Source organism: Cibotium barometz, chromosome 16 (genome assembly GCF_041138505.1).
Source record: "Cibotium barometz isolate CiBa-2024 chromosome 16, ASM4113850v1, whole genome shotgun sequence".
NCBI lineage: Eukaryota > Viridiplantae > Streptophyta > Polypodiopsida > Cyatheales > Cibotiaceae > Cibotium > Cibotium barometz.
In genome coordinates, this window is record NC_141061.1 from 24,721,373 (window position 1) to 24,738,799 (window position 17,427).

Sequence of the window (17,427 nt, forward strand, 5' to 3'; positions counted from 1 at the left end):
TCGAGGCCAATCTGGCATCCCAAATACCGCACTGCTGTGCCTGGAGGAATCCATCTAAAACCGGGGTCCGGGCTCCATGCCGGAGTGGGAGCACTACTGATCCAAAAGGCCACTGTCTTGCGCCAATTGATCAATGCTCTCGAAGCTGCACTAAAAACCTGGAGCGACTGCTCTGCCCGAATAAGATTGGCCTCTTGGCCATGCAAAAATAAGCCCGTGTCGTCTGCAAACTCAGCATCAAGCAGGTCCTCCCCCCGGACTGGGAGCTGAAGTCCTCTCAAACCAACCTCCTCTGCCGTCAAATACATACTCATAGCCTCCGCAAAGAAGAGAAAAAGGAAAGGGGCGAGAGGACACCCCTGACGGACTGATCTGGTCAGCTCAAAACTCGGCCCCCGACCTCCTGCAATCAGCACCTGGCTGCGAGCTGTGGAATACAGAGCTGCCACCCCTCTGATCCATCCTGGCTCAAAGCCCAGGCGAAGCATAGTGCCCTCTAAGAAACCCCAATCAACTCTATCGTATGCCTTCTCAAAATCGAGAAGCATCACGACCAAGTCCTCGCCAAGAAACCTAGCTCGGGCCGTCGCCTCCCAGAAAGTAAAGATGTTGTCAAGGATACTGCGCTCCTTGACAAATCCTGTCTGAGTAGCATGAATCAACTCCCCCAGGAAGGGCTGGATCCTCAAACTCAAGGCCTTTGCTAAGACCTTGTAGACAGTATTGAGGATCGTAATAGGCCTCCAATGCCGAATGTCATCTGATACTCCCTCCCCCTTGGGGATAAGATAGATCAAGCCCTCTGAAAAGCTCTGCGGCATCACCCCAGTGTCCAAAACATGCTGAAAGCCCCTGCGGAGGCCTGGCCCCAAAAGGTCCCAACAGCGCATAAAAAAGGCCGGCGTCAGTCCGTCCTCCCCTGGGCAACTATGTCGCGGCAGGACCCTCAAGGCCTCGGCAAGCTCAATCTCTGACAGAGGCGCACCTAGAACTGTGCGCATATGGTCTGTGACCCTCCTCTGCACATGGGCCCACACAGTCTGTCTGCAAACATCTCGATCCTCAGTGGTTGGCTCCGCTGAAAGCAGGTCACTATAAAAAGCAGTGGCAATGGCTCTGATCTCCCCGAGCTCAGTAGCTATCGATCCATCCGGTCTACCAAGCTGGCGGACTCCTGCTCGCGCATGACGGGGTCCAGTGATCTCAAAAAACTCCCCAGTCACTCTATCACCAAGCTGCGTCCACTGAGAGGCCTGACGACGATAGTAAAACTCATGTCTCTGCTCCTCTACCTCTCTAACCTCCTGGCGTGCCTGGCTCAGCTGGGACGCCACCCACTCACATGCAGGCTGCTGCTCCTGAAGGCGCTGTAGCGAAGCAAGGCTGCGTCTCAGCCGTTGCTCCCGCTCGCGAATCTCTCCCAATCGTGTCAAAGCTGCAGCGTGTAGAAAAGAGCTAAGATCAATGAGTCCCTGGGCACACTGGCCCGCTGCATCCTGGTCAGAGCACTGACTATCATGCCAGATTCTCTCAATGTCCTCAGCGAGACTGGGATCTGCAAGTACCCTCTCTGGGATCCTCAACTGCAAGCTGGGCTCCCGTGTCCCCTCCTCCAATGTCAATATAACTGGCGCATGATCTGAAAATGAGGTGCCAGCGAGAATGCCGACGGAGCCCCCTCGCTCCCCTAACCAGTCGTCCACATAAAAGCGATCAATCCGTGATAGATTAGTCCCTCCCTGCCGGCGATCCGACCGAGAGAAACTAAGACTGTCCTGAGACCGGGAGAAAGCCCCATGCTGCCATGCATCAGTGATCCTCAGTGACATGCAAAACCGGTCCCAAGCTGCAAGCTCCGTGCCGTGCACTGTAACATGACTGCCTCCCACCCTATCTGCCGGGTCCTCAAGCATGTTGAAGTCTCCCCCAACACACCAATGTGCGGCCTCTGGCAATGCATCTGTAACCTGAGTCCAGAACTCTGCTCTGGCACTAGCATGATTGGGCGCATAGATGTTGAGCACACCCAATAGCTCATCATGCATCCTCAGAATGACATACTGTGCTCTACCAGGCACAATGATCCCTCGATCCACAATGGCCTGCCGCCATAGATCTGCAATAACCATGCATACTCCTCCCTGTCCACCCAAAGGACCAAACCCTGCAGACCAAAAAGTGTCCCATCTACCAGGCATCATTGAACCATATCTCCGGATCCTGCTCTCACCCAAGTGGTGCTCCTGCATCATCAAAATGTCAATGCTGCCACCAACCAGGCATCTCTGAAGCTCCTGCCTCAAGCAACCTCGATAGCGTATAAAGTGTGCTCCGCCAAGGCCCTGTACATTCCATGAGATGATCCTCATGGATGCCCTGCTGAGGTGGATGCTGTCTCAGCCGTACGGCGGGCCTTCGCAAGCGGCTTGGATGGAGAGTAGTCCCCATCCGAACGGCTGCGAATCTGCCCACCCGGTGTACTGCAAGAATCCCGGATCAGGCGCCAGTGGCTGTGGCCCGTGGCGACTGCCTCCTGCTCTGACAGAGAAACCTCGTGTATACTCACATATCCAGGGTTGCGTGCCAAGTCTGCCACTATGCGCACGACCAAATGCCGAATCCCTGAGGTATCCACACTCCCGGGATCCAAGAAAAAATGAGCCAACTCCCAAAGTCGGCCTATCACATCAGTCACCTCCAGATCGCTCATGTGGTGAGAAAACTCAACTGCTTGAGTCTTCAAAGTGCTGAGAGCGAGCTCTAGAGTCCACTCCCGATCACAAGGTCCACATAGAGGGAACGAGAAGGCCACCGCTGAGTCTAGTGCCTCCTCCCCGCGGGCCGGAGGTATCACTACATGAACTCGAATGGGTGCTGGCTCATGGGGGCCCTCTGCTCCAAAAAGCCGTGTAAAGGTATAATCAAAGGCCTCCGAGCGCTGTCTAATGCCAAGGCGACTCAGCCGACTGCGGATAGATGAAATCCGTGAGGCCCTAATCGGCATAGGTCTCCTCTGTGATGCTCGAGCGAGGTCAGTGCTCAGCGCTCTCCGGACTGCAGGTGAGCGCCAGGGAACTGCCAGGGTCTCCCGGGAAGGTGAGGCGGGCGGAGGGGGAGGCGAGGGAGGTGGAGAGGGAGCCGCTGCCGAAACCGGAGCGGGGGCGGGAGGAGGCGAAGGTGGAAGCGAGGCGGTGGGAGGGGACGGGGGTGGGGGGGGGTGAAGAAGGGGGAGCTGGCATCTCCTGGTCCTCGGTCGCTGCAGGGGTCTCCTCCTGAAGGGGAGCAAAGCTGTTCCTCACGGGAACCCAGTGAGGCTGAGACTGTGGCTACTACTGCAGCGGTCTCTGTGCGTGCTGCTGTGGCTGTCTCCCTCGGCGGCGCCCCTGTCCAGGCTGCCACTCCGAGGTCTCTGTGGCCTGAGCAGGTATCCCTGAGGCAGCCTGCCGAGCCGAATCTGTGGGCGGGCCATCAGTAGCCTGCTGCTGTGGTGAGGGTCGAGGTCTCCTGCGAGGGCAGGCCTTGGCCAGATGACCGACCTGCCTGCAAATGAAGCACTGGTTCGGGAGCCCTGAGAACTCCACTCTCTGATCTATCCACCCCCCCCCTATCCTAGGTAGCTGAATGACCTTAGGAAGGGAGGAGATGTCAGACACCAACACTCTGACCGAAGTAAGCCCAGCTGCTCTGGCCACCACTGAAGCTGCTGAGGGGCCCGTCTCTAGTACCGAGCCCACCAATGCTCCGAGCCTGGGGAGGAGCGGAAGATACTCCCGGCGGAGACCAGGGAAACAAACTGTAATATGGAAGAGGCGCTCTCCCTGCTCCGCCGCTGCTGGGTCAAATCCATGCTGCCAAGGTCTGAAGAAAGCCCGAGCACCCCTGATGTCCAGAGGACTCATGGCAAGGACCTTGGCAACACTCTGGGCGGCCTCGAACTCGATCTGATAATCGCCCTGGCCCAGGAGCTGTACATCCAGGATCTTGCCCACATCTGCAAGAAGGCGAGCCTGAAGAAGATCCCTGATCTCCCCTCTGCTGGGGCGAGTGCCGACTATACGGCAGATGGTGGAATGAGCCTGGAGGCGTTCCACCTCTGCAGTGAGGCTCGCTTCCTCTTCCGGTGAAAGAGAAAGCCTGATGGGGATGTCCTCGGGGGCGGGCGAGGGGGCTGCGGGTGAGTCCCTCTGAGGCGAGGCGGGAGGAGTCTCCATCAGAGTCTGAAGCTCAGGCGAAGGCGAGGCGAATGCGGAAAACCTGCAAGAAACGGGCTGCACCCAAAGAGGCGGAAGACCGGATGAAAATGAAGAAAAACAAAACCCCCTAGGGGTGAACAACAGCACGAAAGAGGAGGGAGAGGGGGAAAACGAAGGAGAAGCCCGGGGGGGGGGGGGGGGGGGGGGGGGCGGCAACAAAGCGAAAGGGAGGGGAGGCGGGGCGCTGCTGAAGGGGGGCGGGCGCGAACAGGCGGAAAGGTGGGGGGCGAACAGGCGACCAAGGGGAGGGGGGGCGAACAGGCGAAGAGGGGGTTGGGGGCGAATATACGAAGAGGCGGCTAGGAGGGGGGGGACGAAATGGCGAGGAGGGGGGAGGCGCAGCAGCGAGGCAGGAGGGGGCGCAGCAGCGAGAAGAGGGGAGCGAAGGCAGGCGGGGGGTGAAGAGGCGAACAGGCGGAGAGGTGGGAGGCGAACAGGCGACAGAGAGAGGGGGGGCGTACAGGCGGGCGCGCAGTGCAGGGTGGAGGCGGGAGCTTCAGCGAGCTACGGGCATGTCACCAAGTCGCGCGAGCATCAGATGTCTAGGACTTTTCCTTTTGGTCAATGGCAGATCTATTTGAATGTCTGACACCCATGAAAAGATCCTAACAGGCCACCAGATATGCCAGAAGGTTGAGCAGGATAACAGAATAACTGAATAAATCATATTCTAACAAACTTACTTCCTTTGGGGATATTAGTGGATTCTGGAGGAGAACCAAAATCTAGCACAAAGAAACCCCATACCTTGTCTCGAGTTCTCTGTGAATGGACTCAGGGGAATGGGGACAGCAACGGCTGACAGAAATGGTCTGAAACTAGGAAATGGAAATAGCTTGAAAACAGAAGGCCTTTACCAGTATATAATACAAATGAAAAGAAAAATTAGAAAGAGAAAAAAAGGAGGAGCAAAATTTGAGTAAAAAAAGAGGAGAAACTTTAGGTAGAAATTTTGAGAAATCAAAACATAGTGGAGAAAATTAGTGGGGTTTACGCTGTGAAAACATTAGGAAATGGAAATCACAACTCCATTGTTACTATACATTGCTCATTGCATGCTCGTTGACTGATCTCCATCAAAGCATCTCCAGTGCAGAGGCGGGTCAAAATCTGCAGCTCAATAATCTCCATGGTCCTGACCTTACAAAAACAGTGAATTTCCATAAACAATGATATCCACTGCAGGGTGCAGGCCCTTGGCTTAATAATCTTTGATATGTTCTGACCTTGCCTCCCTAGGATGTCTCCCAGCCCTTTGACAAGATCCACAAAATCTACCACTTGCTGTGGCACGTGGGCAACGACAGATATGCAGGCACAACCCCTGATTACACTCGTGGCCAGAACCAAAGACTGGAAGAATCTTGTGGGAACATGTCATGAGGTGACTGCTAGAGGAGGACAATGTCAACCTCCCTGCCCACGAGCATACTGAGTCTCAGCTCAAAGAACCATCTTGTAGGCACCTGGCATGAGGTAATATTGCTAAATAAAAAGAAAGTCAACCTCCCCACCAGAAAAAGCACAATGAAATCCTGAAGATGGCAATATTCTCCCCTGACAAACTCCCTGTCCTCAGTCTCCTGAAAGACCTTCCCCTTTGACCATGATAAGACACCTGAACCTCACCTAGGAGGACCTTACTGGGCCCTACAGCGCACCAGCCCCACCCCGTTTTCTCCTTTGCAGACCTGTCCACCTTGGACAAGCATCACCCCCCACACCCAGCAACATTGGCTGACCCAGGACATGTCGGGCCCTATCCTTAGAGTTCTACAGGTTTGGCAATACATTTCACCTACCAGACGATGACTGCAATATTGCCCGTGACTCACTGGGCTACTTCCACATCCTGCTACTTAACTGGGAGATGATCAGCAGCCTAGCAGTGTAGCAGATCCCAGGTACCATCCCAGGGAGCCCCCCTCCTTTTTTAGAAATTTATCTCATGCAGGAGATGTACTTTTTTTTACTGATGGGAGGATGGGAAAGGAGTGCAATACTTCCCAGTTCAAAATCCAACTTCCGGCACCAATACAAGACACCATCAGGGAGATGTACTTTTTTTAACTGATGGGAGGATGGGAAGAGAAACACAATCTTACCAGTTCAAAGATCCAACTTTCGGCATCAATACAAGACACCATGACATGTAGCTCATACAGCGTGAACCATGCAAGGTGGAGTTTGAACCATAGAGGGAGTCCCCCCTCCTTTTTTCTCTCATCAGGGACATATATCTTTCTTTACTGATGGGAGGAGCGAATACTTCCTAGCTCAAAGATTTAACTTCCCGCACCAATACAAGTGTTGCATACCTAGTACTAATCTTCAGGATTAGTGGTCTAATCCAGTACCCTAGGATTAGAGGAAGCTAATACAAGCGGCCAAGGCTCATGGTTAATAATACCAAGTATACTGGCTATTTATGACTGGACCGTTATTTACAGCAACAATAGCCACTATAGAAGTAAGGCTTGGGTTATTATTGTTTACAAAGAGTTATTCACTCTATGGTCTGTGATGGACCAGGATTACCGTCGGGAACGTGATTGGATTCAATGAATCATGGACGGTCATGCCGAAGGCCTCAACAGGTAGGCTTTTGTGGTATACCAGTGCTGACTGGCATGGTTTGTGGGATTGGAGCCTTAGCCTCTGGCTCAAGGGAGGTTTGCGGACGAGGACCTACAGTGGGGTGGTGAGCTAGCCTGCACCCTTCTTAGGGGGTTTGTACTAATCACTTGGGTTTTTCCTTTAGGAGATCCATGGGTTGAACAAGACACCAGAAAGCTCACCTTTTGGACACACCATAGCATCCAGCTTGTACAGCATGAAGCATGCAAGATGGAGTTCGAAAGGCTTCTCTCAAAACACTGATACCTTTCTTGAAGGACCAGAATCATGTTATTGCTTGCTTTCCAAGGCTTCTCTCAAAACACTGATACCTTTCTTAGCTTGCTTTCCAAGGCTTCCTAATGAATACCATAACCAGCTCATCCACAAGTCAAGAATTGACTTACCCCCCTGCTGAAAACTTGTTCTTGGTCAAGGAAACAGCAGCCATGGAAGGAGTCCCAAAAGAAAGGGCTAAGAGGCTCAAAAGCTTGTACGTCATAACCTGCTCTAGAGTCCTGATTACTACAGGAGAGAGGTGCTCAGTGCACAGCTGCATGGGCTGCAACGTTAAGGCTGCATTGCATTTAGAAGGGGAAGAAAGCAGGAGAGTTAGCACAGGTTCAGTGAACTACACAAAAAGGGTAACATTGTTCTCCGATATTCATCTTATTCTATACTTTGTTTTTATTCTTTACAAGGGAGTAATGTATTTCAAGAACAGAAAAAATGAGTAATTGAGAGTTCATACCCCAGTGCCATCCCTTGTGGGATAATCATTTCCAAAAACTGCCAACTCATTTTGCCGGCCGACAGCCACTTGTTGTACAAATGGCATGAGATTGTTTGGAATTCCCCTCGGATCCTCTCCAATCAGCCCACTGGGATGAGCTCCAACTGGATTAAAGTATCGGAGAAGGATAATCTTCCAGTCAAGATCTGCTTTTTGTAAGTCACGAGCTATCTCTTCAATAAATAGCTGCATGTCCATGTATAAGTCCATCAAGCCATTAATGGCACCCAAGAGATAGACATTCTTTACACATGCAATACATTTAGATACCTTGGTACGCCCATATGGATTAGTAGCTGATAATGGGAATTCTTCTGTACAGGGAACAGTTTTTGGTTGACCATAAACAGTGGCAGACGAAGAAAATACAAGCTGCCATGTTTCATGGAGATCATAAGCACAGAGCACGGATGGATCCCAGTGTGCAGCATGCGTAAGCAGTGATGAGTGGACCCGACGGCCCATGGAGAATAACAAGAAACAAAGAATGCAGTCATTATCTTAATAGCAGAAAGAAACCTATAAAGGCCTCACCTTTTTGCAGCTATGGTTATTCATAACTTCTAGGAGGTTGAGCATGCTGATAAGGTTGTTCCCATGATACAACAATGGCTTGGCCACACTCTCACCCACAGCTTTCAAGCCTGCAAAGTGAATAACCGCATCGAACCTGCCAGAATAACAGCCTACAGGTCATGAGACGTTTTAAGATTTGATTAGCCTTTGTCATCATTGCAAACACACACATAGCCAGAAACGTCAGGGCATGCACAAGGCAAAAGGCAAAAGGGACTTGCTAGTTCCCTTATCATGCTCCTGCTAGTATTGCCAGCACAACCCTCTCCCCCTTCCTCCTTTCCTTTCTCTCTACATGCTGTTTGTTAAAATTGTTCTTTCAAATTTTCCCTCTTGCTGCCGCAATGCTTTGGCCCCCTTCATCCTCCATGCTTTTTAAAGGCTCCTACAATTTTTCTTGCCGTCTGCCACCTCTCTATACATAATTCTCCACCCTTTTGCCCCCTGCCCACAGTCCACCCCCTTTCTGTTTGTGTCTTGTGCAAGCCAACTTTCTTCCCTTCCTTTTCATTTGAGCTAACACTTTGCTGTGAATCTCCCATCTTTCTTTACCTTCCCTTGTTTGCTAGTTTTCTCCATGGAACAGTGATTTAGGCAAACTTCCTGCAGCAAACAGGTCTTCTCCTTTCTTCCTTAGCAGAAAAGGACAGTAATCAATGTGTGTACTTCAAACCTTCCCCAGCCAATAATACACACATCACAAAAGCAGCTCAATGAAGGTTGCTGCACTCAAAAGATGAATCCTCTTTGGAGCAGAAAGCAACCTCATTTTAAAAGCATCTCAAGTAATACTGTCACATTTTGAAATGCTGGTGGACAAGCAGGGGTGCACTATCCGGTGCTTTCACTAACTGAGGCTGCTAGATAAGAGGTAGCCTGATCACTCAAGGACTCCTCTGGATAGTAACAGTGTTATCCATGGCTAACAATGCAACCCCTAGATTGTAAAGATTGGCCTTCAATCACTGTCCAGATCGGCTCCATTGTCTTCTCTCCCCTTAACAATAATCAATCCTCATAGCCAGTAAACCCACAAATTGCCTTGAAATTAATTCTGCAATCTTTATGCCAGCAGGATTTGATCCTTTACTCTTGCAAACCGTCTATCTCCTAATGCACCCCAAGAACATAGAATATACATTCTTCAACTCCATACTTATGCACAAGCAATGCACTTGCAACACTCAAACATGCACCAAAACCATGACCTTCTCATCAAGGTCTTAAGTCCATGGTCCACAGCCCAATTTAATTACAATCTTCAGGTAAGAACTGAACCCAAACTAAATTCACATATGCATACCATTTCACGTGGCAAAATCTATGCCAAACTTATCATATAGATCTCAAACTATGCTTTATTATCCCCACATACAAGGTAATGACCATTACCCTCAAGCCATGCATATACACTTGAGACCCTAATAATGAAGCCTAGTATCATTTTTATAAGAAATGCTCTTAACATACAAAATCTCAGCCCAAAGGGCTCATGGTAAGAGTCCAAAATGTTAAGAATCCAAAAAATGGGATTGATCATGGTGATAGACATAGATTAAGCAACATAATTAAAATGGATTAAACCACACTAAGAACTCCATAAGAGAGAGAGAGAGAGAGAGAGATTGCACACTCAACACAAGTTCTATTGCATATTACAAATGAACCATACAATGATATAGGCTTTCTAGCCTTATCCCACTTTACATGTCATCATCCATGTGGCACTCCCTTTTCCACTTCTTTTGGTCAACACTCACACACCATTCAATATTACATGTGGCATTCTTATCTTGCCACAATATCTTGCACCTTTAGGGTGCTTTCCCACATACACACAACACCGCGATTACATCTCTCAACACCCCCTCTTAATCGAGGTGTTCCACAACTCACCCATCACCCATATCAATGTAGCATTGCACAACCGCAATCGCTACCTCTCAACACTCCCCCTCAATGATACATTGGAGTGTCCATCAACCAAACATGTGTGCGCGTGTCTACCATCTTAGACACCTAGTCCATTTTGAGCCGACTCGCTCATAGCAGAACCATTGAGTCCGATTTGAACATGGAAGTTCGAGTGGGAACCAACCCATGCGCATGCATGCACCTCACACGTGCATCGCTCATGCACACATCACACGACAACCATTTCGAGCTTCTAGGTGAGCTCGGGCAGGGCAACCCTCATACCAATGGGTGATTACAAATTTTTTTCGTTTTGAGCACGCAGGCTCGGGCACGGTTGCCCTCGTAAATCTGGATGAGATGATTTTACAAACCGTTATGCAAGGGCAGGGCACCCGTCTCAAAAATTAATGATCAACATCCATGGCTTTCCCACCAAAGCCTATATTTGCCCGCTATTTCAGGGCACATGAGAGAGAAAAATATACAACTCATTTTGGCCGTAGCTAGGTAGAGGACCCATGCGAATTTCACGTGAAAACTTTCATGATTTTGAAGGTTTGTAAATTTGGTGTGTGAATCAATCCTTAGGGTTATTAAGGTTTAGGTTAAGATTGTAATCGTTCAATTCGTTGATAACACAAAAAGACGGATCTGCTATGGCATTACCTGCACCACATCTAGCTATAGCATATTCAATGCATTTGTTAAAGCTAGCCGCACGGCACTAGTCTTGAGGCTCCACTACGTGCCAGGACTTCAAGCATCTCTTTTACTATGGGCGGACCCCAGCAGGGCCTTCTTCTTCCTCATGCTTGTCGCCCTTGCCTCATCAATATGAGGGAGACTCCGTTCCTCTCCCATTGCCGCTTTGTGTTGTCGGCCGCTTGCTCTACAATGCGCTTCTCCTTCTCGAGCAATGTAGTGCGCAAGCTCTCGAATGAGGGGGGCATATAGGTTGAGCCATAGTCCCCAATCTTCTTAACCATGACCTTGAAGTATTCCGACCTATTCAAGAAAGTAATTTACTAATGAGAAGGGGACTAGGATGATGAAAACATGAATGATGAATTGGCAATGATCGATTGCACTTACCTAGCCGCTTGAAAGGCAATGTGGTCGTGGAAGAAGAAGCGGGCCACCGCCATATCCACCTCCTCCTTCAACTTGGGGTTCCAATTCTCCCCAAGTGTAGATTGTCATCGTGGGCCACGTAATGGTTGAGAGGCCGTGGAGATGGAGAGTGCCGGCGTCGTGGATGGAGTAACATTCCAACTTGATGGTGAAGGTGATGGTGTGCACGATCCCCATCCACCACATGACTCCATTGTAGAGGCTTGAGTTCCTCTCCCCATCGTCGCGGGATCCACAGCCACTCGTGGTGTCCTTCTTGTCGCTTCGACCGCCTCGTAGACGCTAAGCTTGTCAAGAAGTTCCCGTCTCTTCTCAGGCGTGACATTCGTGCAAAACCTCACCTCATGCCCACTCTCATGCAAGAGGTGGGCTCGCACTTTGTCAACGCCACCCGTTCGCCGGTACGGACAAAGCTTGCATACCCATGGCCGAGAACCGCCTCCATGAGCAGATGGGGTGTAGTTAACCTCCTCCCACCATGTCCATCCCATGTCCTTCTACGGGAAGCCCCGGCACGTGAGGAGGATGCCATGGTTGAAGATGGCTTGACTCTTGAGCCTTGAGGAATGAGAGAGAGAGAGAGAGAGGGAGAGAGAGGCCTAGAGCCTAGAGGCTTGGAAGTTGGAAGACTCAAGAGGCTTGAGGGAGAGGTGAGAGAGAGAGAGAGAGAGAGAGAGAGAGTCTAGATAGTAGGGCGGCAGCCCGCGGGCCTTGTGTGAGAGGCTTGGAACTTGGAAGTTGGAAGCTAGAAGAAGCTTGAAAGCTTGAAAGTTGTGTGTGCTTGTAGCCTTGTAGAGGCTTGTTCTTATATAGATAGACAAGAGAGAGAGGCAAGTCTCAAGGGCGAGAGAGAGAGAGAGAGGACCAAGCCTCAAAGGCTCAAGGGCCAAGGGCCAAGGCCAAGGCCCAAGCCATAAACGGCCAAGCCAACAGCCATAAACGGCCATAAACGGCTCCCTGCCGTCCCCCCACAGAGCCGTCCCCCACCGGTGTCCCCGTTCCTGAGGCATCCCCGTCCCCTGTGAGTGACGCTTCCTAGGGGACGTCCGTCTGTCCCCTGCCGTCCCTGTCGCCGGTCCGTCCCGTTTCGGCGTCCCTCCGTTCCAAGCACTCGTCCCTTCCGTCCCCTGTGACTATGATCCAACCCCCTTGCAAGATTGTCTAGCTTCTTAGTTACAATTTTCAGCCTCGAGATTGTGAGAGTTTGGCTATCATTGATCAGAGCCCTTCTGGGCAAAACGCTCATTGTTCAAGGCCTTCAGCGAGGGGGTGAGCCCTGGAAGGCTTTCCTATACGCTTGGATTTCAGCCCGCAACCCGTCTCTTACCAGTTTGATCAAAGCTTGGGGTCAACTCAAGCCAAATGAGAAGAGGTTCCGCCAGCCATTGATATGGAGGACCCGCTCTGTCTTTGGGAGAGTGGGCCAACTTCAAGAGGCTCCCCCCAGAGACCGGGGACAGACCCCTCGCTAGGATACAAGGCCGGATGGATTGGCTCTTTTATGAATCCACCGTTCTGTGGTGGGTGAACATCAACATTGATAAAATTGTTCCAAATCTCATAGGAGGAAAGGATAACCTTTAGCTTGAACTTTCAAAGAGGATATTAGTGTCGTTGAGCTTTCCCATCAACATTTAAAGGCAGTGATGAGGCCTAGAGGAAGCAATTATTTCTCCTAATCCTCTATTAGACAACAACTAGCAAAGAAGCTTTGTACCAAGCTAAAGCTCTGGTACCATGTAAGAGGAAACAATGTGTGGTGTATACAAATCCCTCACAAGTAGGATCTTTCGTAGTACAAAAGTTTAAACTCAAATTGCACAATAAAACATATAGAGAACAATACTATATTAATAATGTGATAAAATGGTTGGCCAAGGTCCACACCTATGTGCTCCTATGAAGGAAGCTTCGATGGCTTCTAAAACTGCTAAGATGAGGGACTATATGCTAATAGTAAACTAGCAATCATGATTGATAAACTATGTGGAGCTAATAGTGTCTCTATAAAGGCCTGGAGATGTGGGGTAGGCATGACTAGACCACGTTGGTACATGGTCATAGTCATAGTCGACGCCACCGTTCACGGTGTTGAACCTACCCCACCCATCCGAGCTCATCTTGGGCGCCATTTAAGCCCCACAACCTTTGAACAAAGTGTCCAGGAGTAAAGCCTATCAACCCCACATGTGACCATTATGGGACACTGGTCCAATCTACCATGTAGCCTATTTGACATTGTGCCAAATCTTATTTAAGCCATCTCTATACCATATGGCTTTCTAGGCCACCATTGTGTGTGGATACGGACATGTCCAAGCGCTCAGGATGCTTAGCCATGGCATAGGGACCATACATACATGAACTAGCTGGAGACCGGACATTACAATATAAGAGTGGAGCATTGATAACCAACATGAATGGAACCTACTCTAATGTTCAAACTTTAGTTGGCCATCTTCACAGGGCTAAGCAATTTGATCAAATAAAAGGTTACACCATCCTTGAGGGAGCAATCCTATGCCATCCTCAGGTGGGAAAGAATTTGGCTTGGTGACTATGGCATTAAGATAGACAATGGAATGACGTATGTGGAGTGTTTGTGTGGGGAATGCAACTAATCCTATGATGTTGGGATCATTCTTGTTTTCTTTTTTTCCATTACTTTGTCCAAGACTCTTTGTAGTTTTTATTATTCCTAAAAAGTTATAAATGCTTACTTGACCATAGAAAAGACCCTCTCCAGCAAGTCTTTATTTCGCAGGTCTACCTGCAAACGTCACCAACAAAGTTCTAAATTATGTTTAGAGTGTCCAAAAAGCAGATACATGTATACATACTTACTTGTATATATATGACATACATACATATGATAAAGATGTATGTATGTACATTGTATGTAATGTACTTGTATGATATTTAAATGTATATATATATATACCTAGATGAATCCAGGAACATGCCCAAATTCACCTTTTAGGAACGTGCATGTTACATACTCATGGTAGTCAACCCACAAGACTATATAACTATCAACTCCATTATGCATAGTATGGACTAGATACTACGACATCCCCACTAACGTCATCAGTGTCCAATAGTGGGTGTAGAACTCTGTATCAAGATATGCTCTCACACACACACTCCACACACACACACACACACATAAGAGCATATATTCACACAAAGCCCTTCGTACTGAGTTTCTATCAAACCTCTGGAGATGCAAGGCACACTCAGCCATAATGAAGCCTAGCACTAAGGGAAGTAGCAAATAGAAAGAATTAATACAGCAAATAAGTAGTTGATAGGGCAAATGCACCGCTAAAGATAGAAAGAATTAGCACAATATCAACTGGCTAGCAAATGTATATACGTTTATAATTTTTCTCACTTGAAATAACTATATAAATATTTCTAACTAATATATATGTAATTCAGCAGTTCAGATTTTAGAACCGGTTCTTTACCTGGAAAAAATACAGGTTATGCCCGTTTTTCCCTGCTAGATCTGCAACTCTCTTGACAGCATCCTCCATGGAGTTGTCGAGGTTATCTATGATAACTACCTTGTAGCCTGCCTCGAGGAGCTGTAATGCGGTATGACTACCAATGTAGCCAGCTCCACCAGTGACAAGGATGAACTTCTCATCGGAATCCGGATCCCGATTGATCTCCCGAAACACGTGACTCATGTTGACACCAGAATCAAATCTAAAGGCAGGGATTGCTAAACTTTGTGGCTGACAAGAAGAGTAGCTCCCTTGTTCGTGGAGTACGGCACGGACGGTGCGTGTTAGGCGTGCACTGCTGTGCAAAATGTAATGATTGCACAATCACTCTCTTTGCTTCAATTCTGAGATTTCGTTATTATAAAAAAAAAATTTGGCAACAGAAGTCTGGTCATAAACAAGCTTTCAGAAGAAAAAAATATAACAAAACTGGCCCAATCCTACTTCATACTAGCCATAATATTTGGAGGAAAAAAATATAAAAAATGCCATTTTTTATTTACCGAAAATATCAAGAATAGGAACCAGAATACAAAATTTGAAGGGCAACCTACTTCACTTAAAAGATTCTAAAATTATTATTTACAACTCTTTCACATATCAAAATTTAACCCAATTGACTGAACAGACTTTCAAAAACTTAGGCCAAAAGAGCAATGATGCAAATATTATCGTATTTTATTAAAAAAAACTCAAGAAATGGCAAAAGAATTAACAAAAAAGATTAATGCGTTTGCAAAACCCATTCCAAGAAAATGCGTACCTCCTGGACAAAGTCTTCCCGCCCAAATGAATGTTTAAAATCCTGAAAAACGTGAAAGCGTAAGAAACAGCACCCTTGCACAGCTACACAGCGTTGCTAAAGCTGCTTATAACTAGGAACAGAATATTTCTAACAACGCATGCAACCCTGTAGGCCCTCCAAATGTTCAGTTATTAGCAGAAAACCCAACTCTTACCAAACTTCTCAAATTAATCAGTACCCAAAAACCCTCGATGTAAAACCACAGAAAAAGCATCAAAACAATCGATTAAAAGAGCGCATGTGCTTCAATCGATTGCAAAAAACCCTAGCAGAAGAGTCTGTTGGGAAAAATACCTTTGTTTTTCTGCGATTCCGAAAGGGCAAAGCGCGTAGACTCGGCAGCAGCAGCAAAGCAAATAGGCTGGTGGGCATGAAAAAGAAAAGATGTTTGATTGAAGGTGAGAAGAAAGTTCCGGCTTTTGAAGAAAAGTATGCCGACGTGGCGGCGTCCACATCGGCAAGCTATCCGACGTGTTGCGTGTCAAAAATCGGTGCTGACTTGGAATTTACCCCCACACAATCTTTAAAGTGTTATTTAAAACACCTTTTCCACTAGAGCACCATGCACCACACACCTCTAAAGCTTGCTTATAAACTAAGGGCAGGTTCACATACTGAAAGTGGCACGAGGACGGTGGCGATGGGAATAAAACTCCAATCGTCCAGTCACCTTGCTACTGCTCAAATGGCACATTCACATCATCTAGTGGACATGCATGGCTTTGACTGAGCTGGTGTGCCAACTCACGGCCCTCCAGAGCCTAAACCCTTCTAGCCTCCCTATCTCGACCATTATGAACCCGGCCTAAACTCCACCATCCCTAATTTCCAAAGAAGGCCTTCTCTTGCTCCCTTGGAGGGAAAACACCCACTCAGACAAGCACTTCTGTCCATGAATGATGGATGGACAAGATACCTCTGTTCGTCCAAAGCTCTAAATGCCATGCCTTGCTTGTTAAAAACCTCACAAATCATACAATGGGAGTGGGTTGGCACGTAAAGGACAACAAGCCTTCCCCATCGGTCTTTTTGATTGCTCTCACAAGAATCTATTATGTGAAGACCCTAAGTCTCTTATGTCCCTTAAGCCAAGTAAACAATAAGCCCTCTTGATAGCGCTATCTACATGATGTGAGAGAGCTTGACCAAGTGGAGGGGCACATGACGTTGCTTCTCAAACACTTTGCCCTTTCGTCTGCAATGAAGCTCAAGCTTGTGAACTATGATGGGCAGGGGAAATAGTTGGTGGACAAGTGAGATTGTGTGGTGGAATAATTTGCCTTTTCACCTGCCGATAAAGTTGAAGCTTGAGGACTATGCCTTACATAGGATGGGCATGGGAAATGGTACGTGTACAAGAAAGATTGTGTGGTGGAATAATTTCCCTTTTCTTGTTTGATATGCCTTTTTTCTATTAATAAGCCTTTTATTAAATCTTGCCCACATGCATAAAGGCTGATCTTGCCATCTTAACAATATCAAAGGTCTCGGGGATATATGCATTCCTTGCTTTCGTTGAGCAAGACTTGTGCCCCACCTTCCCCACCCTAAAAGTTGCTATGTCATTGATTTCGCCCACTTACTTTCCTCACACAAGTTGTTTATACAAATATTCCTTCTCTACATTCACATTCTTCTCATTCCTTGTCAAATCCCTTTTACATCAATTTTGCATGTTACATTTCACCTCCCTTCTCTTCAATTTTACATGTCAATTCGATGAGTGAATTCTTATTGTTTACCAACCACCATTTTCTTGAACTTGATTATCCCCATCTTAGATGAATTTTCAACTTAGTTGATCCTTTTTAGGTGAAACAAAAG

The 17,427-nt window shown here is 48.0% G+C and overlaps 1 protein-coding gene across 5 annotated transcripts in view; it reads right to left on the bottom strand.

Annotated features, from left to right (window-relative positions):
* The window catches only part of LOC147630481 (UDP-glucose 4-epimerase GEPI48-like), a 30,137-nt gene extending 14,146 nt beyond the window's left edge, over positions 1-15,991 (bottom strand). For 2 of the 5 annotated variants that reach the window (XM_086810365.1, XM_086810363.1), the window contains exons 1-7: positions 15,898-15,991; positions 15,562-15,603; positions 14,757-15,093; positions 14,007-14,056; positions 8,197-8,332; positions 7,933-8,034; positions 7,621-7,848 (exon numbers count right to left, since the gene is read on the bottom strand). In XM_086810365.1, the coding sequence (XP_086666491.1) occupies positions 7,621-7,848; positions 7,933-8,034; positions 8,197-8,332; positions 14,007-14,056; positions 14,757-14,981 (741 nt within the window). In that variant the 5' untranslated portion in view covers positions 14,982-15,093; positions 15,562-15,603; positions 15,898-15,991. Of the gene's footprint in view, positions 1-7,620; positions 7,849-7,932; positions 8,035-8,196; positions 8,333-14,006; positions 14,057-14,756; positions 15,135-15,561; positions 15,604-15,757; positions 15,834-15,897 lie in introns of those variants that run through there. The other 3 variants (XM_086810364.1, XM_086810361.1, XM_086810362.1) reach the window with 3 other exon arrangements.
* Positions 15,992-17,427: the final 1,436 nt, after the last annotated feature.